General features: G+C 39.4%; 1 protein-coding gene across 3 annotated transcripts; it reads right to left on the bottom strand.

The window, feature by feature from the left end:
- Positions 1–714: 714 nt before the first annotated feature.
- apip (APAF1 interacting protein) lies at positions 715–26797 on the bottom strand. 3 transcript variants are annotated; one of them, XM_028583906.1, is made up of 9 exons: positions 26643–26797; positions 22641–22716; positions 19929–19997; positions 12846–12946; positions 7897–7945; positions 7662–7779; positions 6586–6721; positions 2566–2733; positions 715–2399 (listed from the first exon to the last, which is right to left on the bottom strand). In XM_028583906.1, the coding sequence occupies exons 3-9, from the start codon at positions 19992–19994 to the stop codon at positions 2300–2302; spliced, it is 738 nt and encodes a 245-aa protein (XP_028439707.1). In that variant the 5' UTR covers positions 19995–19997; positions 22641–22716; positions 26643–26797; the 3' UTR covers positions 715–2299. The 3 variants fall into 3 exon arrangements, with proteins under 3 accessions (XP_028439707.1, XP_028439714.1, XP_028439706.1); XM_028583913.1 differs by lacking the exon at positions 22641–22716 and having other exon boundaries at positions 26648–26797; XM_028583905.1 differs by lacking the exon at positions 22641–22716 and having other exon boundaries at positions 26643–26795.

Below are 26797 nucleotides of genomic sequence, written 5' to 3'. Positions count from 1 at the left end.
AACCAAAGAATATTGATGAACTCTGGGAGGCATGAAAGACTGCTTTCTTTGCTATTCCTGATGACTTCATCAATAAATTGTATGAATCCTTGCCAAACCGCATGGATGCAGTCCTTCAAGCTCATGGAAGTCATACAAGATATTAAATTTGGATCTCACAGCACCACTACTTAATTTGCGGACATATTTTTGCATTTGCACGAAATTTGTTCAATTTCTGTATAGGCGACAAAACTTTTGTCTTGCCAAAATTTGACCTTTCTCTCTTGATTAAATGATAAATCTTTTTTCAGTGAAACTAATTTATTTCAGTGCATTAAACATCATTTGGGAGGGTTTTAGCTTTTCATATGAGCTATTTCTAACACCAATTAATTAATTAAAAGTCAGGTTAATAGCAGGTGTTTCTACAAAATCGATAAGCGACAAGTCTTTTGTCAGGGACTGTACATATATGTTCCCATGTACACTGTACACTATAGCTCTGAGCTCTGTCGTACACTCAAATCATTAGGTGCCCCGCTGGCCCCATTCCACAGTATGGACAACTTGCTACAGCGCCCTCCTGAGCCTCCATATAAGTTTTCTTTGGCTTCATATTCCATTCCTAGTGTGTCTACTGCTGAACTTTGCAGTCTGACAGGTAATACATATTAATATAAGTGCACGATGACATGAATATTCAAATATGTAATACACATATTTGGTTTCGGGTTCCGGGGCACAGTCTGACTTTTAATTTAATTTTTTTTTTACTGGTGATCGTGAGGAAAAGAAAAATCCTGTCACACATATACATAGAAGCTAAACAAGACAGACGTACAGACAGACAGAAAAAAACAGCAGTTATGATGCGACACAAGCCGAAGCCCCAGCAGGAGGTAGGGTGAGTCAGTTACAGTCTGACTTTGACAATGTTAAATACTTTAGGAACTTTCATTTTTCTTAAACACAGACATTTGACAGATTTTTACAGATCATTCCTCAGAAAATCACTGAACAGCAACGACGATACAAAAAAGAAAAGTCTGAGAACCATTTTTCATCTGTTCAAGAAGGGAGACAATGAGACTGACACTGTGAGCTTTACAATGTCATTTTATGTTATGGGCTGGTGTTCAGTTTTGTTTGCAATTGGGTTTACCAGAATTCCTCATTAATCAGAGGAAGGGGAATCTTTGCAGTGTTAGCGCTAGCAAAAAAATCTTTTTCTCCTTTAAATAAAAAATAAATAAAACTTCAAATAAGCCTGCAGCATATTTGACACCACTCTGTTTTTAGGGAATACAGTAGTGGAAGCGAGAGATGGTGGCCACATAGGGAGCTTGTTAACAGAACTCTGACATTTATGAGAAATGAGTATGCAGACTGGAGGCATGCAGTGCAAGGATCTACAGCCATTGTGCTATCCCTGCATCAAATGCCCTTGTCTGGTGCTGGGATGGTGGTGTGGGAATGACAGGATGTACATGGACACAGCAAGGGTCCTTTTACGCAACACAGGGTTATTTTTACTGAAAGGGTGTTTGATAAGATGTCCACAATCATTTGGGTGTATACAGTTTTTATGAGAAGTTATATGAGAAGTTATGTGTTTACTATTTGTTTAAAACTGAAATATGGCTTCAGAAATTCAGAAATGTTTTGTAGCTTAAACAAAGAAAACTGTGCATAACGTGTGTCTGTGTGCCTTGCATTAAAAAATAGAGAATGAGAAATAAAAAAGGTTTTCAAAATGGAAAATTGCATTTTAAAACTTTATTTTTTAGCTTTGGATCTCAAAAACATTGCTGGGGAGGGGGACATCTGGACTACCTTGCTTAGCCACGGCAACCCGGCGCCAGATAAGCCCAAGAACATGGAAGGTAAGGAAAAACCTAAATAATAATCTCAAAATAATTTCTGCGACTCACGATTGACATCCCATCAGTTTTCATTGATTGAAGCAAAGGCAGTTAATCATCATTGTAGATCAACTAAAATGCACAATATAGTCGTGCCTGACATACACTAAGACCATGATTCCAGTGCAGTCAAACATCAATAGGAAAAGCATTTAAACCTGGAGACTTTGATATGCCAGCTGCTCATTCAAGAGTTGTCTCACACCGCTATGCAGCCAGGTGCTTCCGGATCACAGGCATTTCATTTCCTTTAACCCTGGATCTGCCCTTACCATCAAATCTCATCAAATTTGAAGCAGGCCGGCGTGAAAGGCAAATGATTACAATCTGCGATCCAGATTGAACACCTCTGACCTTTCTGCAACAAATGTCTCTTTTAAAAGCACCAGTGAATGTCAAACTATTCCCTTTTCTTCCATTGGGAGGGCTGAAGGGTCCAGTCCACACTGCTTCATCTGGACGGCGATCTCAAACAGGTAGTCGTAGCATTCACACCTACAAAATGCAGCAGTATTTTTAGTGTTGAAAGAGGAAAAATACAATGGAAGGTATTTAAAAATTGGGTTTCTTTGTTAAACATGCCCTCTATACAAATATACTAATATATTCTTAGTCATAAATAACAACAAAAGGTTAATAGTGCTGGGAGGTAAATGCTCACATGGTCTTAGCTTTTTCCCACGACTCGCCCCAGACATAGACACCGTGTCGGCGGACGAGGACGGCACATGAATCTGGATATTCCTCCATTGCCCGAGCCATCCGGTCTTTCAAGTCCTTCTCCTCTGGTGTATTTTCAACAATAGGCACCACCAGGCTGTCATCATACCTGTGTATATGCAGGGTACAAAATGACAAATTACACACAGGCTGAGATCTTTTCGAGGCCTTAACTTTTGCAATCAGAGGGCTGTCAGATAGAGGCTCTGGATGCCTGTTCTCAAAGATTGCCACCATCATGTGTTGTACAGCCCCTCTGATCATCAAAGTGATACAGTAAATCAGACACAGTGCTGAAATTGGATAAGTAGTCTATCAAGTAAAAATACCAAACATTTCCGGATTCCAGCATCAAATGTGATGATTTGCTGGTTTTCTCGGTTCTATATAATTGTAAGTTGAATATCTTTGGTTTTGCAACTGTTGAGGTTGCCAACTGGGACCCTTTTCGCCATTTTATAAAATAAACAATTATGGATAATAATGACTAATAAAAATAAGGATTTCTTATTGCTGTAATCAAACAGGCATAATGATCCTAACTGCCTCCTTCCTAGCTCTAACCAGAGAATAATTATTTAACTCTGCCAACATTTACCTCTTTTTAAGCTGCCTGGATGGGTAAAAAGCACAATCTTTGAACTGTTAAAGGTTACCAGGTATGAAAAAAAAAGTCCAGCAACAATGTCAGTATTGTACAAGACAACTTTGTGGCAGTGACTCACATGTTTCAGCCTGTGATTTGCATCACAGTTATTGGGAAAAGTAAGGCAAAACGGGGCACATTTCTTTACAAAGACAGCATGGCCATGAAAGAGGTGTTCCTATCATCACTTTTTTCCCTGTGTAAATTAGAGATGGTCCGATACCAGTATCGGTATCGGCTCCGATACTGCCTAACACGCTGGTATCGGGAAGTACTGGAGTTTATGCACCTATCCGATACCACGTAATAAAGCCCTAAAGAAAATCTACGTTAAAGTAGTTTATTTATGTTTTTACTGTCAAATTAGATAATAAAAGAAAGTTCTGTGGCATTCATTGTTTGTGTTTGTTCATGTTTCACAAAGAGTTTAACCTGAGCCAGACCAAGACAGTGATAATAATATCACATACATACAGGGATAGTAGTATATGGTTGTTAAAACATAAAATATATGACACACTGGTATCGGATCGGTACTCGGTATTGGCCGATACGCAAGTTCAGGTATCAGAATCTGTATCGGGGAGCAAAAAATGGTATCGGGCCATCTCTAGTATGAATACCCACAGACTATGATGGACCATGAAATTGTAATCTTCATGTGATTGATTTGATGTACCATGTCCAGTGTTTCCTCTATGTTGATATTACCGTGGCGGCCCGCCACTAGGGCTGGGTATCGTTCAGAATCTTTCGATCCGGTGCCAATTTCGATACAGATTCCTAACAATACTTTTTTCGATACCATATGTTTTAAAATCCATTTCAACATCAACAAAAATACATTAAACACAAAGCTTTCATTTTCCACCTTAATTGTGAATCAAAACAGAAAAATAACACTGCTCACTCAGAGTAACATTAACAAAAGTGCCTTGCCTTGCAAGCTCAGCCTGTCAGTCAGTCTTCAGGGCAGAGAAACCACCGTTGTGGCTGCTAAGAGGAAGTGTAACGTCAACAGCACCGCGACCACTTTCGGCTCGCCATTAATATCATATCGCAGCACACGCTGTCTACGTGAAGTTTTAAAAAAACTGTTACCACAGTTGAGACCAACCGTGACTCTCTGTGACTTCAACAAAACTGCAAACAGTTTACTCCGTCCGCACCTCTCCGTGTGTGTGTGTGTGTGTGTGTGTGTGTGTGTGTGTGTGTGTGTGTGTGTGTGTGTGTCGGTCGGAGCTCCGATCTGTGTCAATATGCAGAGAGGACAGATAAGCTTGCGCTTACGCACTCAGATGCTTTTGTAATCCGAAATTTGGCACCGAAAGATAAAGAATTTTTCGATACTCATAGGATTTGAGCATTTCTTTCGATACCATTAAAGTAACGACGTTCGGTACCCAGCCCTACCCGCCACAGTAAAATTTCTGCTGCCACGGTATCAGAAATAGGGCAGACGCACAACAGGGTTTCCGCTATGTACACCGCGCGCCGCCGCTCCTTCAGCCGTTTACGAAAAGTCATAAAGTCGTAATTGTACGACTCTGCAGAGCCGTGGGCTCTACTGAACTCAAGCAAACTGTCATCCGCTCTCTCTCCCACTTGAACAAGTGGAACAGTGACAGGACGTCATCATTCGTGAAGTCATGGCAACTAAATAAACAACAATCTTAGGCAAAGTGACAAACCGCAACGAAAGCCGCGACATGAAATCCGCACTCACACGGGTCCCGTGAAATATGACAGCTACAGTTTATTGGAAAATAGCATTGGGGACACTGAATTTGATGAATTTACGGTTCATCAGACCCCAGATGAGACAAGAAGCTAACGTTAGCTAACGTTAGTGAACGCTGCGGTGACAGTCCCTCTGCCTCTAACTCACGTTGCAGGAGACGCTGTATTCCTCAGACATGAAATCCGCACTCACGCGGGTCCCGTGAAATATGACAGCTACAGTTTATTGGAAAATAGTATTGCGGACACTGAATTTGATGAATTTACTGTTTATTAGATCCCAGATGAGACAAGAAGCTAAAGTTAGCTAACGCTGCGGTGACGGCCCCTCTGCCCCGTTGCACGAGACGCTGTATTCCTCAGACGCGTTGTATTAACGTTACTGTCTTAATACCATTTTCCAGGTTAGTGGGGGTGCATACCGCTCAAAACCAACATGAAAAATGTAGCTAGTAACGTTCACTCGGCATTTTGTTTTGTTGTTAAACTGTATGTAAAATGAGCGGTGATGTTAAATCACTGGTTTCAGGTAACGGCACCCTATGGTACCGTCTATTTGCTGGATGGTTTCAAGGTAACGGTTGGTAGCTAACATTAGAAGATAAGCCCGTTGACAGCGGCGTTATTGTTCATATTTTGGCACAATGTTAGTGACTGAAAGTGTAATGTGAGATGCTAAAAAGAAACTACACGCTGTTTTCAGGTAACGTTACTTTTTGACGTTCAACTTTTTCTCCTATCCCAGAATGTATGTGTGGTGTAGCCTGACCTTACTCCACAGCGCTGTGAAGAAAGGTCTGGCAATGTGAGACTAACCATACACTTACATGTACGAAGATTTAAAATTGTACATAGTTGTATGCCACTTTTCATACAAAATCTGTGTTCCTTACGTTTACCTTACCGAAGTGGATATTTTGGATTTGCACCTTATTGTTAACTTTTACAATTCTTGCGGTTGACCGTTTACATTTCTGGCATTGTGTGCAGTACATTTCGTTTTTGCACCTTATAGATAACCCTCGTTTGTATAGATAACCTTTGTTTGTATTTAGTTTTTATTCAAACTTATTTGCTCTTTATCACTGTGTACTGCAACTGCTGCACAACAATTTCCCTCAGGATAAAAACGTATTTCTTATCTCAGGTGTGTCTTCAAACAACAAAGCTAAAGTATTTAAGAGAAACTACTCCTACAGTTGTAACTCCCTCAGCCCTTTTTAATATGCTGTGAGAGAGGGTTCTAGCTGATTTTGAGTGTGTAATTACAAGGTTATGTTACTGAAACTCAGTTTAACAGCAACATTTCAAGTTATAGAAACCCGAAAACAGTTTCATTAGAAACATGAGATCAAGCAGGATTGTGCCTTAAGTCCAATGTGTCCGCCCAGGGGGAGTGCAGACACTCCTCAGATCTACACAAGGGTTCCATGTTTTTCATTTTGCAGCTATGATTTCTACTACAAGTGCCAAGATACTTTCATAACCAAGACTTCATAAACTTTCACTTGACTGAAAATAAAAATGCTTGGAAGCTCATTGGACTTCACTAATCCTTGCTGCTTGATTACATACCCATAGTTAGTGCCTGATGTGCCCTTACGAATCCCCTTGATCATCTCCTGGTGTGTTATCCTGAACTCTTTGCCAGGATACAGCAGTGTTGCCATGACAGCAGCCTTGGAGTGGGTGTGTATAACTGCCTGTGCCCCTGTATTTTAGCAAAGGAAAAGCAGGTTTTCAGTTTTGTCTACTGGTATGGTCTTTCTCAAATTATTATTGTAACAAGGCAGGGGAAAGCATGCCACAGATGATGATCAGACATCAAGGTGCTCTATGCTTTAAAATGATTTGGTACAATTTAAATTGGGTTAGTTCAAGTTCTATTTTTGGTGGCTTCTATATCTGTAAAAGATGCAAACTCTCACCTGGTATTCCACAATAGAGAGGATGTAAAATAAAAATCATACTTTTTGGCTGAGGTATTTCATAAAAATGTTGACCTTTAATTGTAATGCCTTATGGAACCTTGTTTGCTTCTTTATAAAACATTATATATTTTGGAATGTTATCTTAAAGCATTACTTCAACAAACCACAGCTTCCCCATGCCAGAACTTTTTTTTTTGTGAACAATAACCTTACACTTGTCTCAACATTTTTTCCTCAGAAAATAATTTTATAAACCATGTTTATTGAATAAAATGTTTGTGAAATGTAGCTGCTAAATAAAAGAAACAAGACCGGAGGAGAATATTTGGCGTCTATTAATGATTTTACAATGTTGTTTCCATGGCTACTTGTTACATCATTTTGAATGACAAAATGGTTTTTACCACCTTTAGCGAACATAATCACAACATTCAGGAAAACTTATCCACTTTTCTAATTCCATTCAGCCCTTCACATAAATAAAGATAGAAACAATAATATTTATTTTTAAAGTAATTTGTCTGTTTTGCTACTTCTTTCTTTGTGCAATAGTAAAAGTTGGATTGGACTCTGACACAGACAAAACAAGTATATCACTGAATTAATTAAAAAAGGATAATTGGGGGGTATTGGGATTACTGATCCGTTCTATCACTGACTGACTGCAAACGGTGGTTAGTATGGGTGGTATTGTGTACGAATGTAATAAGAATTACTCACCTCTCATAGTATAGGCATTCATGAAAAGTGGTGTACACTGGCTCTTCTTTAACTTCTTCCAGGCAGGTGGACAGCTGATGTCCCTCTCCTCCATGTCACACACAAACATGTCTTCTGGCTGAGTAACACAAACATTAAACAAGTGTGAACACACAAATCCTTTTCTGAATTAATGCTGCTCAATCTGAACTCTTGATTATTTGTACTGAGCAGAACGATACTGCAAACTGCTTACCTGTATTCTCTCTTTCTGGACGCCTGATGGTGCGATGTAGATCTGCTCTCTATGAGTTATACAACAAACAGCATGGTATGTTTTAATATGGAGCAGAAGGACGAGGGCCTTGCATGTTATACAAATAATTAGAGGTCGACCGATAGTGGATTTTACAGATACCGATAGTTAGGTTGGGCCGTATTTGCCGATAACCGATTAATCGACAGATAGTATTTAGAATTGATACTGGATAAAACAGTTGACAAAATACATACTTTTTTTCAAAAAAAGTCCAGACGCTTTTGCCAATAATCAAAATAATGTAATATTTATTGATATTACACCCATAGCAATGCTACACAAGCATGTGTGTTGTCTAAAACAGTTCTCCTACATATTCGGAGTCATCCAGTGCAAAAATAAACATAATGAGCATTATAATTCATATAAAAAAGGACAAACTATTTACATTTCTTCAAAAAAGGCCCAAATGTATGCCAAATCTCAAAACAATGACGCCATTCTTCTCTGTAGAACGGTTTAGACCTAGCCTGACGTGGTCCTACTCAGATTCTAGTCAGAATGTGAGTCTGAAACCGCTCCATTGGGCTGTGATTATGGGGCGTGTTCCAACCGAATCAGGAAAAAAAATGCCTCTGCAGTCATTGGATAGACCTACAACCAATCAGAGCAACGGAACTCAACACTGTGTATCGTCTCCATAGCAACCACTCTTTGCACAATGCATTCATTCTAACTTCCGACTTTTAGACTTTTTTGAAGCTGGATATATGTGTTGCGTGTAAATATAAATGTGATAACGTTAGTGATAGTGACATGCTCGCTACAGTCGCATTTCTAGAGATGAATCGGCGGAAACACGTTTTATTTCTCTGATTCACGGCTTTGTTCTAGCGCCGGCGCTCCCTCTCTTCACTCACTCTCTATTGGTGTGTCCCAAATTGCGCACTTCTGTACTTATACTAACTATTTGAGTGCACTCAAAATTTCACTCGTCGAAGTGTGGTAAATGCAGTGCACTACAAGTACCCGGATGATGAACTCATAACGGTGAAAAAGTTGAGTGTGGATCGTTGGATACTTTCCACACTCAACTGTCGCCATCTTGGCTACATAGTGGAAGGGGCGGAGCTAACAAAAGGTGAAAAACTTTCGATAATGGCGGCCGAATACGCGACAGCGAGACCCAAATGTAAGTTCAACATTAGTCTTTTTGCTATACTTGTTTAACATATACGCAACCTGTTTATGTATGTGTGGTTAATTTTGCAGTCAGTGATGATTTTTTTTACCGCGAATTATAACGTTTATTTGCATCGTAATTTGACGTGCTATTAAGCTAGCTTTAGCTAACCTTAGCTAGCTAACAGCGGCGAAGTTACCGGTACTTCTAGCTATGCTCTTTGGTTTAACCCCTGGCAAATCAGTTATAACCTAGCTAACGTTACATGTGTTGTGGTATACGGTTGTTGTTTTTAAACTATCGTCCTCACTGCAGACGATTTTAGAGTTAGATGTGTGATCTGGTAAATATACATTAAGCTGCCAACGTTAGTAGTAATGTTACAGTACGTTAATGTATGCTCTGTTATATCATATTAACAGTGCAGTTTCTGTCCTGATCTGACTTATATAATCGTTAGGGACACGGACAATGCTGCCAACTTGAGGGAAGTCCTCCTCTGCTGGAAGGAGAACGACCTGGGGGAGGAGAGAGAAGATTTCCCTGCTGGTCTTGTGGACAGCACGGTGCAAAGGCTCTGGCTAAACCACGATCAGATGTACCGCTGGCGAGCCAAAAGAGGAAGACAAGGGCCTCGATGACGGGTCCCACGCTGTACCGAGGATGTACCGTTAAAGGATCCTGCTGTAGAGTCTGAAGTCCACCCTCAAATCACTTTACCCATCAAAATACAGGCCAGCAATGAATAGAACAATAGGATCTATTTAAATGTCTATTGTGTTGCCTCTGCTTTCAATCTTGTATTTTCACTGTAATTAATAGCTATTGCAATAAACACCCTTTATATAAACATATAATATGACTATTTTCTATGTTAACGTTATATGTCAGTTGGACACAATTTTAATTGCTCCAATTTTGCTAAATAACTCAAAATGGCCATTTTTGGTTATTTTTATTTTTTTACAATGAATTAAGAGCAAAAGCATGAATATCATCATACCTGGATGTTTACGGTTGCATAAAACAGAGGGCAACAATAAAAACAATCACATTCATTTTGATGAACAAGGCAGAAATGTATGGTGACAACAGGTGGTGAGAATGCTCTGCCCTGGGTATAATTCACAATTTCACAGAAGAAGGACTGAGATGTTTTGATCGTCACTTCCGGTAAGTACATAAGGCAGTGCGCGATTTGAGACAATACTCCCCCGTCAAATTTTACGCACTATGCAAGTAAGTACATAGTGTACGAAGTGCACTTCCCTTAGTGCACTATGGGAAGTGCGCAATTTGAGACGAACTATATGTCTCTCCACCATATAACGCTCCCTCTCTTCAGTCTCTCTCTATGTCTCTCCACCATATAACGCTCTCTCTCTCCAGTCTCTCTCTATGTCTCTCCACCATATAACGCTCTCTCTCTCCAGTCTCTCTCTATGTCTCTCCACCATATAACGCTCTCTCTCTCTCCAGTATCTCTCTACCATATAACGCTCTCTCTCTCTCCAGTATCTCTCTATCTCGCTCCACCATATGAGGCTAGTACTGTGCTTTCGGGCAGTTGTTAATGCTCCTCCGCTGAAGATTTTAAAATGAATGCGCTGTCAATTCTACACATCTCAATTCTCCAGCGGCAGCCACTAGACGGATCGTGGACAATTTGGGTCAGACTTGCGTTCATTTTTGTCAGTGTTTTAACCGCTTGAGGTTAGTTAGCCTACTGCTAATGTTTAGCGTCATCTCAGCCTCAAAAGCAAGCAAACAAACAAACAAACATACTGTTGTGCTGTTTTTCTTTACTAATGCAGCATCTATTCAACAAATGAATAACTTTATAATGATATAACAAACCTTTTTGCTGTCGATGCCTTAAACGTGCATCTGATGTCAGCCTTCTCCGCACAGCATGTGCTCTCCGTGCAGCGCGCAGTAACCCTTTTATTTCGCCTCTAGAGGCAGCTATTGTAATGCATGATGCCAGCAGACCCTTCTCAGCTCTCGTGTAATGTGTAATGAATGACAGCGTGCTCTTCTCAGCCGCTCCAGCAACGGATGCAACCAGGAAAAACTATCGGCATGGATTTTTGCCGATAACGATAGTTCCACCAATCAACTATCGGTGCCGATTAATCGGCAAAACCGATGAATCGGTCGACCTCTACAAATAATAGGAGTCTTCTCAGGTTATTGTGTCTTTGCCTTACAGAAAATGGTATGGTGTTATGTAAGGAGCAGTCCATAAGAAACACTCACTAAAGCTTTTCCAGCCATCCACAAAGAACCCATTTCCCTGGGCAGTTATTTTAAGTAATCATTTTTATAACAGTTTTCCATAGACTTCCTGTAGTTATTGCTAGAGTCATCCTTTTTTTCTTTTTTTAAATCTAACATTTTTGTGTCTTAGTGTCCATTGTTATACTCGGAATGCCCTTTGAACTGTAATGTAAATAATGTTTCAACATATCACGTTTCCTTAACCAAGAAATAAGTCAATGATGGAAAATGTTTCATTCTACAGCCTGGACCAAAAGACCCAATGGAAAAAATTATAAAAAGTGAAGACTTCGACTGATTTTCAGAGTTAAACAAACAGCCTCATTTGATCCCGTCATAATCTTTCATGATCACATTTCTTGCTTAAACATTGAGAGCCGTAACGACCCCCATAGAATGTAGAGGATAAAGCCATTGTACTTGTTTTGTTTTTTTCAATCTAGCAATAAAGACAACAGATAATGGAGTAGCCTATTGATTTTTGTGTGCAATGTTTGGAGAGGCTGCCTCAGGCTCTGAGTCATATCTGAGTCAAACCAAAGCAATAAATAGAAGAACAAAAAAAATACACTTATTAGAAGTTTGTGTAAAATGACAATACTGTCTAGATTGCATTACATATTTCCATCCACTTTCTTTTATCTAAAGTAAATGAGTAATAACAGCTTTTAGGTTCCTAAGCTGAACAATCCAAGCAACAATTTATAAACTGTAAACAGCCACAATATGGATACATGGGAATAGTTCTCATTTAGTAGACCATGTAGATGATGTTGGTGCCCCAAGACATTTGGGACTTGATGTTTCCTGTTTTTCAACTTCATAAAAAACTGAAAACCAGAAAATTGTCCTCAATCTGACGAAAACATCAATTTTGAAGAATGATTAAGTATTGCAGTGGAGCTTAGAACTGCTTATTTTCTATCAAAATCTAAAAAGGTATATAATAATATAACAAGATGAAAGGAAATTCTCCTGTCAATCATTGAAGACTTACAATTTGTTTCTATCTGAATGAAATACCAGCATAGATGGAGTGGCAGTCACTAAATCTAATTTGGTTTTATCTGAAGTTCCATCAAGCTCCCCTGTTGGCTGAAATAAATGTCTGCCATTCCCCATTTCAAACAGGGATTTGCTGATGGGTGGCGCTTTCCTTGTAGCTGCCATCCAAAACACCACAGTTCAAAGATGTTCGTAATAACCTGTCAAAGCCTTCAGTTTGAATTCTGTTTCATTTTGGCAACACTGTGACCTTCTGTCTTCACCCTAGATTTGCAAACATTGTCAAAACTGATTTAACTGACCTCACATCAGCCTCGCTGCACTTTTGTCAGCATACAAATGTCGGAAAATAAAATCCCCACAACAGGATTCAATTTTTGGCATGATTGTCAAAGATATGCAAACAGAAGAGTTAAATGAAGGCGTGTCATTTCTGATCCTTCACAGTATTCTGCAAGAAATGAATGTACATACGAACCCTCGTCTCAGACTGATCCCTCCGCCCGTCCCCGTCACCCATCCCAGCTGGTAGAAGAGTCGGCATAACTCCGGGATGAGAACGCGAGGATGCTCCTTCTCCTGTAAGTTATCGTAGATCAAGTTTAACAATCTTAGCATACATCAGTGTGAATAGAAGTCATTCAACTTTAAAGGCACATGGTTAAATGTATAAGCACTATGCTTTTTATGTTGATGGCATTGCTGTACCAGTACTGTGTTACTGTAACGGAAAACAGCAAACTGTTATTTAGTATAACCAATGCATACATTTTATTTGCTGTTGAATGCCTGACTGAATTTAAGGAACTGTTTGGTGTTATTGTAGGCTACATGTGTCTTATTGTCAACAAATCCCAGATAAAATTACAACCAACAATAACTTGATCCCACTAACACTGAAGTGTCAGCGTCAGTACTGCTCAAAATTTTTGTCTTGCATTAAGGACTGGATGGCAAACAATTTCTTGCAGCTTAATGAAGATAAGACCGAAGTCCTTATTGTTGCTCCCGATACTACAGCCTCCAAGGTTGTTCAGCTTTTGGGGTCCCTTTCTTCAGCTGTGCAGTCCAAACTCCGAAATCTTGGCATTATGTTTGATCATAATGTGTTTCTTGACCAACATATAAAATCACTAAGACGCTAGGGCTTTGACTCCAAACTTCGTTATTCGAATATCATTCGAATATTAAAAAAAATAATGATATTCGAACGAATATTAGCCAGCCCTTAATATTCAAACCTGTTATGGGCATTATTTTTTGTAAATGCGTTTGCTTGTAAACGTTGTTTTCAGTTCAGATCCCGAGGCTTTTTCACGCATTTCAAAATGTAAATACAAGTCGCAGCGACGCACGTCTCTCGGCCGTGGCTTGGTAGCGTTGCATTCCCCCCTAATTCTCAAAGAAGGCTGGCTTGCCCAGGGCCAGGCCAGCTCAGCGGCGTCTTTCTCCCGTCGCGTTCCGCCGTCTCTCCTACCTACACCGGCCCCGCATCCTGTCCATTCTCCCCTTTCTACCTGCCTGCTCAGTGCTGCTGCACATGAGGAGAGAGAGGGGAGGGCGGGGCTGTTCCTCAGTCACACAACAGAAGAGAGAGGTGACTGTTTCGGCAGCCACAGGAGAGAAATACATTGCGTGCTCGCTGGACAATACTGGAGACTCTTTTTTTTATTTTACAGAAAGTCGCCAGATTTGTCGCTAGTCGCTTTTGTGAAAAAAAGTCGCTAAGTTGGCAACACCGCCCACACACACTGGCTCGACGCACACACCAGCACACGAGTATAAACATCAAACCACTTTACGTAGGCTACGGTGAAAGCTCCAAACTTCCTGTCGAAAGCATAGGGTTTGTGTTTAATCCAGGGTCTGACTTTTAATTTATTTATTTTTTTAAACTGAAGGCATTTAAATGGTCAAAATATTATTAATAAATATTCAAATATATTCGAATATTAATAAACAAACAAACTTCGAATATGATTTTTGGGCAAAAGTCAAAGCCCTATAAGACGCACACGTTTCTTTCAACTGAGAAACACTGCTTAAGGTGTGGTTTCATAATGTGAACTTGAGATGATCATTCCTGGTTTCATATCATTCCGGCTTGATTACTGCAACTCCGTTTTCACCTGTCTCAGCAAGTCTTCCCAGGACCCAGGGATGGTTCAGAGTAATTTCACCCTTGGGTCCTTTGCACCATGATCTCGAGCCAAACAGCCTCCCAGAAGCTTTTTTCCCTTGGTAGAACATTGGGCGAGTTAGCGCTATCAGCCAAATGGCTTAGTGCAGGCGCTAATGGAACCAAAGGTGTATCTATCGTAAATTACCCCACTAATAATGCCCGGAATGGTACCAGACTTCTACAGTAGTACAAATAGGTTTTGTACTCGAGGCATTGGAAAGTTTGTAAGTACACCAGGAGTTTATTTAAATAACACTTGCCTGATGGCTTCTACTCTCTGCTGCTAGCTAGCTAGCTCTCAGATTCTCCTCCATTAGTTGTAGCTCCTCATCCGCGTATTCAGGTTCGAATAGATACGGGCGACCTTCGAAATTGATACACTCATCGTCGCGTTCGATGCTAACCTCAAACTCTACCATTTCGTTGATCTCTTCTGCTGTTCTCTCGCTTCTTGCTCCTTCTTCACTACTTTACCGGTAGCCTCTTCCAGCAATAGATGTCGTGCTCTGTGCTGGAGCTCGCCTTGTTTTATGAGTACAGAACCTATTTGTACTACTGTAGAAGTTTGGTACCATTCCGGGCATTATTAGTGGGGTAATTTACGAGATACACATTTGGTTCTATTAGCGCCTGCACTAAGCCATTCAGCTGATAGTGCTAACTCGCCCAATGTTCGACTCGAGGTGTTTGGCTCGAGGTCATGGTGCAAAGGACCCTAGGGTGAAATTACTCAGAACCATCCCTTTAAAGTTATTGTTCTTACATATAAAGCATTGCATGGTCAGGCGGCTGTTTATATCTCTGACCTGTTCCATCCGTACACTACTAACAGGTCACTCAGGTCTTCTGACCAGGGATTACTGGTGGTCCCACGTCATCTAAAAGGTGACCGTTCCTTTGAAGTGGGAGCTCCGACTCTGTGGAACGCCCTTCCTATTAACTTGCGTTCTGCAGTCTCGGTTGACGCTTTTAGAAAGCAGCTGAAGACACACTTGTCTCCACTCGCTTTTGTCTCAGGTTTGTAATTTGGGGTTTTCAGTCTTTTAATCGTTTACCTTCATTGGTATTGTATTTGTTTTTGCTTGTTTATTTTCAGTTTTGGATCCTACTGTATTTTAACAAATGTTTATTGTGTGAAGCACTTGGTGACTGTCTGTAAAAGGTGCTCTATCAAATAAAATATTATAATAAATTATTAAGTATTGTCCAGTCTGATTATTCTTCTGTGCCATAGCGCTTCATTGTCGAAAATAAAAATACATCAATGACCACATCATTCTACTGAATGACCTGTTCCTTAATTACCATGCACACACACAAATAGTTTTGACTCAATCTCACATACACCACCCTCTTGCAATACTGCGATCCTCACCATATGTGTAAACAGGTTAGGTAAGTCAGAAAGTATTGAGAGACGGACTAACGCATTGTTGATTTTGGTCTTTGTTGACAATAACAAAAATACAGACTAACACCATCCATGTATTTAAAATGTGTGCATGCACTGTGCTTTTGAGACTGAAGAAAGTCCATCTGCCTCCTCATAATCTGGTGAACTTCTAGCGCTGCACCAATCGAGAGCATTTTTACCAACTGCATCACAGTATGGTATGGCAACTGCTCTGTCTCATACCAGAGGCTGTCCAGCACAAAGCGATGTCGGCGGACATCTCTCACCCCAGTCTATGACCGCACTATGACTGTCTCGGCCTCTAGCTGCTTCATCATACTTACTTCTTACGCAACACTACTGTACATACACTTACCAGTATTATATATGCATATCCGTACATATTTATACTGATGGGCATACTGTACAAATTAATATGTACACCAATGTCTATACTCTATATATCTGATCTATTGTATAGAAACCATTTTCATATCATACTTCCAGCTGTTTGTGTCTGTATGAACGCTCACTTTTGCCATTTATTGCCATTTACTGCAAACATCTTAGTGAATTACTTACTTACTGTTCATACTGTATTGTAGCATAGTCATATCTACCCCTTAAGCTTGATTCACGCTCCTGCGTTAAATCTACGCCGTGGGTAGGTACATAGGTACTTGGAGATACCGACCTACGCCTTTGCCTGATGTGCACCTCTCAAGAAATGTACAACTACAGGTAGATAAAATCCGAAATCATTTTCTTTCCAATCAACGGTGTATTTTTTTACAGCGCACACAGACCAGCTGCCTCCAGCCCCTCCCGTCATGAAGTTGCGTGCCGCGTGCATGACAGCGTCAACGTTGCACTTGCTCAGAGAGGCAATCGTTACGTTAGTAGTAGCAACAGTAGAAACAACGCGGCCACGCTGCTGTGAAAGCTCCCCGGACATAATTTATCAGTCTGGTTGTTACCCCTCTCTGCGGCAGTCTCCTCCGCTCCATATCTTAATAACGGAGCTAGCTAGCTAACCAGAGCTGACTGGAGCTAACCACTAATCAGAGCTAATCAAAGCTAATCGTTGCTAACTAAGACATTCGCTGCCCATGTTAAACATCCTTGACATTTCCAAGCAAAAGGCACAGCGGACCACTTTTTTTTTTTTTTTTTTTTTTTAAATCGCTGATATGCCCACATTTTTAAGTTTATCCACATAAATGTTATATCAATACATTCACAAAAGGCCTTCTGGCACTCACAATGGGGTCATTTCACAGCACTTTCGCAGACCGTCAAATTGCAACTACAGACAATAATATGAACATTAGTCTACATCCTTCGTTCCACTTCCGGGATTGCTCCGGTGCTGCAGGAAATTCCGCCGGATCCATGTATTTTCCATTTCTTTCTGCTTTCTTTGTGTTGGAATTTTAAATTTGGTGGATTTTGAGGACTATGGTTAACTGCTCCTCAGATTTCTGCATGGTAAACTGAGACAGCTAGCTCGACTAGCTGTCCAATCGGAGTTTTCTCTCGAGGCTCTGTGCGGAGTTTAGCACCGTCCATGACAATTCTGATTTGTTTAAAGAAATGCCATTAAACCAGAGCACGCTTTCCTTCCATCCCCTAATGCTATGTGGAGTAGCCAGACGCTCCTTCAGCGCGCTTTGGAGAACGATCTGGCAAAGCAAGACTATATGAACAATAACAAAACATTACGGTTAATTTACACAGTCACTCGCTGACTCTCACACTCTCACTCACACACACACGGCTAACCCTAAATAAAAGTTATTATAGATCAACTCTGCAGGCTCATCTGATGTTTTATCCTTATTCCAACAAAGACACTTTAAGGAAAACTTGACTTCTTTTGAGTACACTCAAGCTCATTTAAGTCTGCTGTAAAACTCCCATTTGAACTTCTTTAATTGCTTAGTATATATTGGAATTCTTCTCACATATTTAAGGGGTTACTACTAGGGGACCCCATTTCCCTATGCATTTGTGTCTAATAGACCGATGTGACCAAAAATCTTTGAATTTGGTTCAGAATTGAGCGGGATCACAATGATGGGCCGGCACAAACCGAGCTTCAATGTAACCAGTTTTTTTTTTTTGCTACTGACAGGTTCAGATTGTTACTTAAAGTGTCTGAAAACATTATTGATCTCATGACGCGACTTTTTGTCCGAAGACAGCGCTGTGGCGAGTGGAACGCAACTCGAGAAAAAGTCGTTCAGGATGTCTGTTGTTTCGGAGTAGGCTACAGAAATGAAAGGCTCCTGTTATATAAAAGCTTGTCAGTGCCATGGCTCAATATTTAAATGGTTTCGACAATGTGGATGAGGCCGTTATAATTGGATGGCCGCCTGTATTCATTTGAGCCAGAGTACAATGTTAACGGACGAAGAGAGAGAGAGAGAGAGAGAGAGGAGAAGGGTGAAGCAGTGAATGGAAGGCTGCGGGGCTCGGGATATTGGTAGTGCTCCCATGGGTGCTGTGCCCCTATATGCCCAAAGAATATGTTTTCAGGAGTGGAACCTGTTGCTGCCAGACATCGGTGGTCTGGATGTGTTCAGTGATCACACAATACTGTGTCACCACGTCAGAGGATTTCCCCTTCTAATCAACATGGCTGTGGGACATGAGCAAATACGAACCTTTGTTTTAATTTAAAATCTTTTAGATAACACAAAACCATGGATGTATTATAGCCTATTGCAGCCCCTCTCTCTCCCTTCGTCCGCTCTTCATCCGTATACTTCACCCGTATACTTCACCCGTACATAGCCTTCTCTGGCTCAAATAAATATGGCCGGCCATCCAATTATAACAACCTCATCCACATTGTCAAAATCTTTTAAATATTGAGCCATGGCACTGACAAACCTTTAGATAACAGGAGCCAATGATTTCTGTAGCCTACCCCGAAACAACAGACATCCTGAACGCATCCTTTTTCTCGAGTCGCAAAGACAAAAAGTCACGTGTTGAGATCGATAATGTAGTCAGACACTTCTGTCTCTCACACACACACACACACACACACACACACACACACACACACACACACACACACACACACACACACACACACACACACACACACACACACACACACACACACACACACACACACACACACACACACTACAGCCCCCTTCTTTTCAGGCAACATATTCACCTCTCAGCTCTTTAGGGTCATGCTTGTTTGTTCTATGCAATGAATATGTCGCATAATAATACAAAGTATTTATACTTTCAGCTTTTTTTGTCAAATTATTTGAACTTCCACTTTTGACAGTATTACAGTTTAGCTTCCAGCTTTTCTAGCAATGTATTTCAGCTCTTAGCTTATCAAGGTAATGTAGTTCAGCTTCGAACTGACAATTTTACATTTCAAGTTTTTCCAGCAGTGCTGTGCAATGCATTTGAAATTTTTCAAACAATTTTATCAAGGTTTCTCAGAGCATTTGTAAGTCTTCCATACTTTATTTATAATTTCAGACCTCACAGTGTTCTACATTTCAGTTCAACGTCAGCTTTTCTAAAAAACCTTTAACTATTCCACATCTTTTATACATTAGTGGTGTTATTCAACTTTTTAATGAAATGCATGTTAATTAAAACCATTCATACTTTTCAACTATTTTCTCACTACTTCTACTTCTTACAGATTTAAGCTATTAATCCAGTTTAGCTTTGACAATTTAGCTATTCAGCATTCACACACATGTTCTGTGCACTAAGTAGTAGGCACACTGTCAAAATTTCTTACGGAATTTTCTAGTCTAATCTTATTATTAAATATTACCAATGCATACATGATTATAAAATGAGTTGCAGGCTTCCTAAAAGCCTACAATATATACTGTAGTTTGTCACTTTGGCAGACATCTGTCAGTAAGTTCAGCTGTGTTTCCAAGGCATCATTTCATACAAATGCATTTCCAAGTGTTTGTGTGTCATGTCATGCTTGCCTGTTTCTCTGTGGCCTCTTGACCTGCATCTTGACAGCTGCTGCTGGTGCCACACAGAGATGACATCTCCTGCGAGAAAATGATTGAGCACATTTAGAGACAATTCACAATGCCGAGAGAAGATGTGTGGGAAATGGTTGCCATAACATTGATTCTAGTGTCATTTGAGACAGACGTAGTGCTCTTAAGTCACAATGAAACCGCATTCTGTCAGGGTCTTACTTCCTTATTTTGATTTATTCCCTGTTGGCATAAGATAGTTGAGAAAACACAAAGAAGAATAAGCGAGAACTGATTTACAGTTTTCAATAATTCCTCTCCTTCCTTCTCCTCCCACACACCAGTTAGGGAGTAGCCACGGTTTCCAAAGAAGGGCAGATAGGCAGCGCGGTTAAAAAAAAAATCTTAGATGCCACTATTGATTTGACTTTCTAGATACGAACGATTACACAATGGAAAACCTTAAAGCTATGGCAATTTTTATCAACAAGATTTTTAACAATAAGATACAGTTAGTTTCTGCGTCATTCCAAACATTTGGCATATCCCTTTTGGGTTTACAAGACAAGTCACTATTTACCTTCTGACATCGTCCGGTCTCGCACACAAATCATGTGAAGAAATACATGAATAACAGAAAACAAAAAGACAAAAATTTAAAATAAATGAAAAAATACCAAAACCAAATACAAACAAATATCTACAAATCATCTCGGTAAAATGTTTTTTTTTTTCTCTTCTCCCAGTCTTTCTCAAGATAACTGGCTAATTTATATGTTTCACATGTGAACAGCCATCTCAGTCTTTGAACATCATCCATAATAATTTACAAAATCAATATCTGTTTTTATCTTGCTAAACAAGGAATCACGCTGTTCACAACAGAAAGTACAGTAGAAAACAAAAGTAAACTCATTTTATATAGGATTTAAACAACACATCAGATGGATCCATTTTTTCTCTTCCACATTAACATATCGTCCAGTTTCAACAGATCTTAACTGAGCACATAGAGAGCTTTGCCTTTTAAAAAAATTATATATATATATATATATATATATATATATATATATATATATATATATATATATATATATATATATACACATACATACATACACACACACACACACACAACATAATTCTCAGTTACATATTTAGGTTTTATCAGCATAAAAATACACACTTTTGGCTTAGCCCATATATCGTCAAGAAAAAACAAGTAAAAACATTTTGGAATTGATTGCTAAGTAGATAGTTCAATGTGGAAAAAAAAGCAAATGAGGTAGCAAAGTCGATTTTCATTTTGTTGCGATTAGGGTGTCAGTTTAAACAGGATATAGTTCAAATTAACTGTGTAAGATTTAAAATGCCTAAATAAAAACAAATCATACAAAGAAATGAAGTGAAATACAACACACATGGCTTTTATGTTTGTCTTAATATGAATGAATCAATAAAATCACGATACAGAAACGGAACATTGCATGTCAATGTTGTCCAGCAGACAGCAACACAGACCCTGCCAACACTAAATGCAAAACACCGTCATTAGTTTTCATGAGGACGTACAGAAGGATGAAGTCAACAAAAGAAAAAGAAAAGATTAAAGTAGGTCACGAACTCGGCTGCCTGCACAGTCCTGCTCTGAGCTGGTGCCTTTATCAGCAGACTCCTCAGCAGAAAAACAAACCCGGCTCTTATAAGAGCTACCAACACTCTACCTATAATCTATAATCCAATAAAGAGCACATGTTAAAGGTGTTAAAGCATTAATTTAATTTTATCCAAGTATTCACCCCTCTTGTCCCCAGACACCACCGTGTTTCTCATTAATGTACAATGGACAGAAAGGAAAAGCAGTCCGGCGAGAGTGACAGTCTCTTTAGAAAAACCACTTCAACACAACACGTGCTTTCTTCAGTTACTGTGGTGTCTTCCTGAAATCAGCAGCTTTTCCCTCATCAACCTTTTACAGAACTTCATCTGAATTTCTTATCATTTTATGGGTTATGGTTTTGCAAGCAGAGTCTTGCCCTCTCCCGTGCTGCAGTAACACTCTCCATCTGAGCTGTTACAACAGACAGTAGGGGGGGGACCATGAACAGTCGAATATTCAATGCTTCGATCTAAGGAGCCTGATTCGACTGCCAATCTCACAGTCAAATCTTCGCAGAGTTCTTATCAAACTAGGATCATGCCATTTTGGCTATATTATTTTACATAGAACTAACTGTTTTCTCCTAACAAGTTAATATACAGCCTATTATGATATAAATAACAAATAATGCTGTAAATTATAAGTTAAAAAGAAAGCAACTTTTAATAATTTTTTTTGCGTGAATAAATTCAACCGCTCCATGATTTAAGTTACCTTATCTGTGAGCGATGGAAGAGCATCTTGGCGGCAGGGATTTAAACCTTTAACTGAAAATGTCTTGGAAAAGAAAATCAAAAGTGTGGGTGCACTTTGAAATCGAAAAAGATGTTATCAAAAAAGTAAGATGCAAGTTGTGTTGTCCATGAGTACCGTCACTTTTTACTGTGTACCGCCACCTCAGTTGACGATAGGAACAACTTGGTGATTCTGATTCGACTATGTACATTTTTAGTCCGGGACAACCCTAATAGACAGTCTATGATAGATACTGACGCGCCAGAGGGGGTGCTGTTTTATCAAAACACAAATATCACCAAATATAGCCTACCTACCCAGAGGGACTATTGAGTGAGATCCACGCTTCTTTGTTTGGGAAGGGAGAGGGAGACACACCTTGAGATCTGCACTCTGCCATAACAAAAAAATCACAGCTTGGAAGGGTGGAACCATATGGTGCTAAAACAGTCTCATAAGTAATTTGCAACTTGTAAAATGCAATTCACAAATGAATGCAGAGCAATTTGTATCCGCAAATGCGCGTTTGTGTCCGTGCGTCTAATTTGTAACTCTTATTTCATCATTTGTAAATGCACTTAGTATTTTTCAATGTGAATATATTTGTAAATCTCCTTTTTCTGTGGGTACTTTTGAGACTGTTTTCCACGCTGTGGTGGTCACAAACAATTTCTGTCTCAAGTGACGATCCAAACGCTCTCCAGTAGATGGCGGTAAAGCAACAGTTATAGATGCCAACCTCTGTTAAACTACATGAAGAAGACTTGTCGAACAGAGACGGTTGGTAGAATCTACTTGATGTTCCTCCGGGTAAGTTGATATTGTTAGGACTTTGTCGTCAAATAACTTCCATTTATGTTTTCAGCATCATTGTTGCAGTGCGCTTGCAATTTGCTTGAACAGTGATGCTAACTCAGCTTGAACAGCAATGCTAACTTAGCTCGTTAAAGTCTGAAAAAGACTAAGTTTATTTACATAAACATGACAATGCAAGCTAAAGACAATGCAAGCTAAAGACAAATCAAGCTGCCAGACAATGTAGCCTAAATGACAGACAGTAGGGGTGTGAATCTTCACTGCTCTCACGATTTGATTCCGATTATCCTGTGAACGATTCAAATCGATTTCACAATGCTGTCACTGCATCGATGCAGAATTGTCTAGGTCCGCATCGCGATGCATCGAAGCAATGATTCATTTCAACAGCCCTAACAGACAGCCTTTCACATTAGAACGGTTCCCTGTGGGCTAGCTGGCTGCATGTACACAAGCACTGACTGTACATTTAGGAGGTTGTACGAACAAACACTTAATCCTCAGTAAATGTTGATAGCTAATTATTGTGTCAGTTGGCTTGGGTTAGCTTACAGTAAACACTGACTTGTTTAATGGTGAAGCTAATGTTAATATGTCTGCAAGCTAGATAGCTAGCATTACATGAAGGGTTGAATGTGAGGCTACAGGATGGATGAGTTTTGCAGTGCAATTCTGTACTACGGAGAGTCAACTGTCACTTTTGTTCTGACAGCAAATTGCTGAATTTCAGAAAATGACTGTAAGGCAAGACCTAGCCTAATATAAGTGTCCTTTTGTACCATTATTTCATTATTACATAGTTAATAGATAGGCCTAGACTACGTATAAAGGAAATGCATGTAACAATGTGTATTGTATTTCACTTTTCTTTAGGCATTTTAAATCTTAGATACATAGTTACATTTTTAAATGTAACTATCTCTCAAATATACACTATGCTGTCATATCCTAGCTCAGATATAAAGCAACCTGTTTTATATTAATATTTCGTTATTTATTCCAGCACCAAGTACCGTGGCAGTGTGTACATACACTTTTTTATAAACTTATATCTGTACATAGTAGTCAAATGTTTATGTTTACCTCATTCAGCTTTGATGTCCTTGTTTTTAGCCATATTTCTATTCTGTGTACACTTTGAGAGCAACAGGCAGAGTCAAAGTCCTATGTGTTCACACTTACTTGGCCATTCAAAGATTATAATTCTGATATATCTGCGGTTTTGAAAAGCTTTAGCTTTTCCTGTTGATCAGACAAAACAAGCAATTTGAAGAGGTCACCCTGGGCTTTAGGAATTAGTGTCATGTTTCACTATTTTCTGACATTTGATATAACAAAATACTAATTAAGAAAATAAGATGATTAATTGATAATATAAATAATAGTTAGTTGTCCCTAAAAATCAATTAAAACAATTATATGATAAGACAAACATTTTGGTAATGATTGGTTCACTCACTCATACACTTCTGTTGAGCAAACTTTTCATTTCACCACAAATATATAATGTATATAATAATAATTTACAGACCTAGAGAATCCCCTTTTTACATTTGTGGTCATGACTTATTGGGGAAGTTTTTCACAACTTAAGACCATTTCCTGCTACAAACTCCGGAAATGTAGGCTACATGTCAGCACGTATTCCTACTTGGATGAGCAATACTGTGTCGTATGAGTACGCAAGTTGATATTGCTCATACGACACAGTATTGCTCATCGCACAACAAAAAACTACAAGAGATCATTATATGTGCCACTGTTTCCAGTTGTGTGTTTATCAGTAAAATTATTTGCTGTAGTCTTGGTGCTGGTTTGGAATAGAACCTTACGTTACATATACAAACTGATATTGTTTTTAGTTGATTAGATATTATTACTCAATAAATAGGCAACATGCTGCAAATTTGCCATTTAACTTGATGTTTTTTGTTTAAATGCCACATGGTACACGTGGCAAATGCATAGGCATTCACAATGAGCACTGTTTCAGGTTGAACCAAAACAGTTAAAAATTACAGAATTTTAACAAGACTTAAAACAAATGGACCCTACTGAAATATAACCTGTGTAGCAGTCATTATACGTCTGACGTGTAGACGTGTAGTTGTGTAGTCTACGTGATACGCAGGTAGTATACCCACTAAGAAAGCTCCAGGACTTCCATATACCCACTTACAATGCGCAATGACATGTAACAACATACTTTGCATTATTATTTTGATATATTTTGAATAGTCATCGGGGTTTTTTTCTTTGCATAGGCCAGGGGTCTTCAACGTTTTTTAAGCCAAGGACCCCTTAACTGAAAGAGAGCCAGAGCACGGACCCCCCTACTACATGTATTGTATAAAATTAAGTTGCATAATAAACTGGGCCTACAATAATGTGTAGGGTGGCCTAAAGCCTTTATACCTTTTTGCATAGAATACTAAGCTATTAAAATAGCCTACTAATTGTTGACATGATTTTATAAATCATGTTTTCATGTTAAACATACATGTAGCACAGTAAACTGTATGTGGATGGCCCTTAGTGACTAACTTACCTATAGGCCAGTAAGCAGTTGGGATTTATGTTCGCTAATAATATGTTGGATTCATGTTAAGACTTTGTAATTTTTTTTTTTAAACTTTCAAAAATGAACAATAATTTGGAGGCCCCCCTGCACTGACTCTGAGGACCCCCTAGGGGCCCCGGACCCCCTGTTGAAGATCCCTGGCATAGGCTAATTAAAAGGTATTTCCACCGTAAATTGGTGCATACAAGTGTGTCAGAATGCAGGAAATGAAGTCTTTGACGCTCAAAATGTTCCTGGGGGAGGACACCCATACCCCCAAGTATGATATGGCCCCCCATCTTGGCCCGTACAGTATACCCACTACAATACATTAGACTACACCACTGGTATGTCATTTGACTACAACATATGGCCAGATGTTTAGCCAAGTTAACTTACTCACGTTACAGTTTGTGACTCAAGTCTCTATAGTTGCTGCAGCCATAGAAAAATAATAATGATAAGATAAACTTTAAGGTTGCTCTCCCACGTCCTGTTTAGTACAACTAAAGACCGTTTCCAGTTATAAAACTCTGTTGTCTGGAAATACTGTAGGCCTAACAGTGACATGTCCGCACGCATAGTTGGATGATAAGCAACAGGTGTCACTAAAGACTGAATTACGCAAATGTATTTAACCAAAAGAGGAGTCAGACAGCGTGCATTAACGTTACTGCTGTCTCAGTTACGGAGCATGAAAAGGTTGAGTCGTTACCTAGCTAAGTTAATATGCTACAAATTCAGGTTAAGGTCTGTGCAGCTTGCGTTAATTTTGCCTCGTCGAACGATATAACAGCTGTAACGTTAGCTAGATAACCTGCAGCAGTTAGACTAACTTTGAAAATAGGTTAGTTAAGCTTGCAAACTCGTGTCGCGCCATGGCGACGGTAGCGTGACTACTCTTACGACCAGTAAAACATGCATAAAAACCACAACTTCTTACCTTACTTTTGCTGCGAAGTCAGTCTGTGGTTAAATTATACGATGCCAAACCAGCTAACATTATCTAACCCAAAATCTGCTAACACTACGTCATCAATATGCGACATCCAAACAGGATACATTGCCGGATGGGATTTGTAGTTACATACTGTGCTG

The sequence above is a fragment of the Perca flavescens genome, chromosome 1, assembly GCF_004354835.1.
Source record: "Perca flavescens isolate YP-PL-M2 chromosome 1, PFLA_1.0, whole genome shotgun sequence".
In the NCBI taxonomy this organism is placed as follows: Eukaryota; Metazoa; Chordata; class Actinopteri; order Perciformes; family Percidae; genus Perca; species Perca flavescens.
The sequence above is the reverse complement of the archived record's forward strand: the minus strand, read 5'-3'. Positions and strand labels throughout refer to the sequence as shown.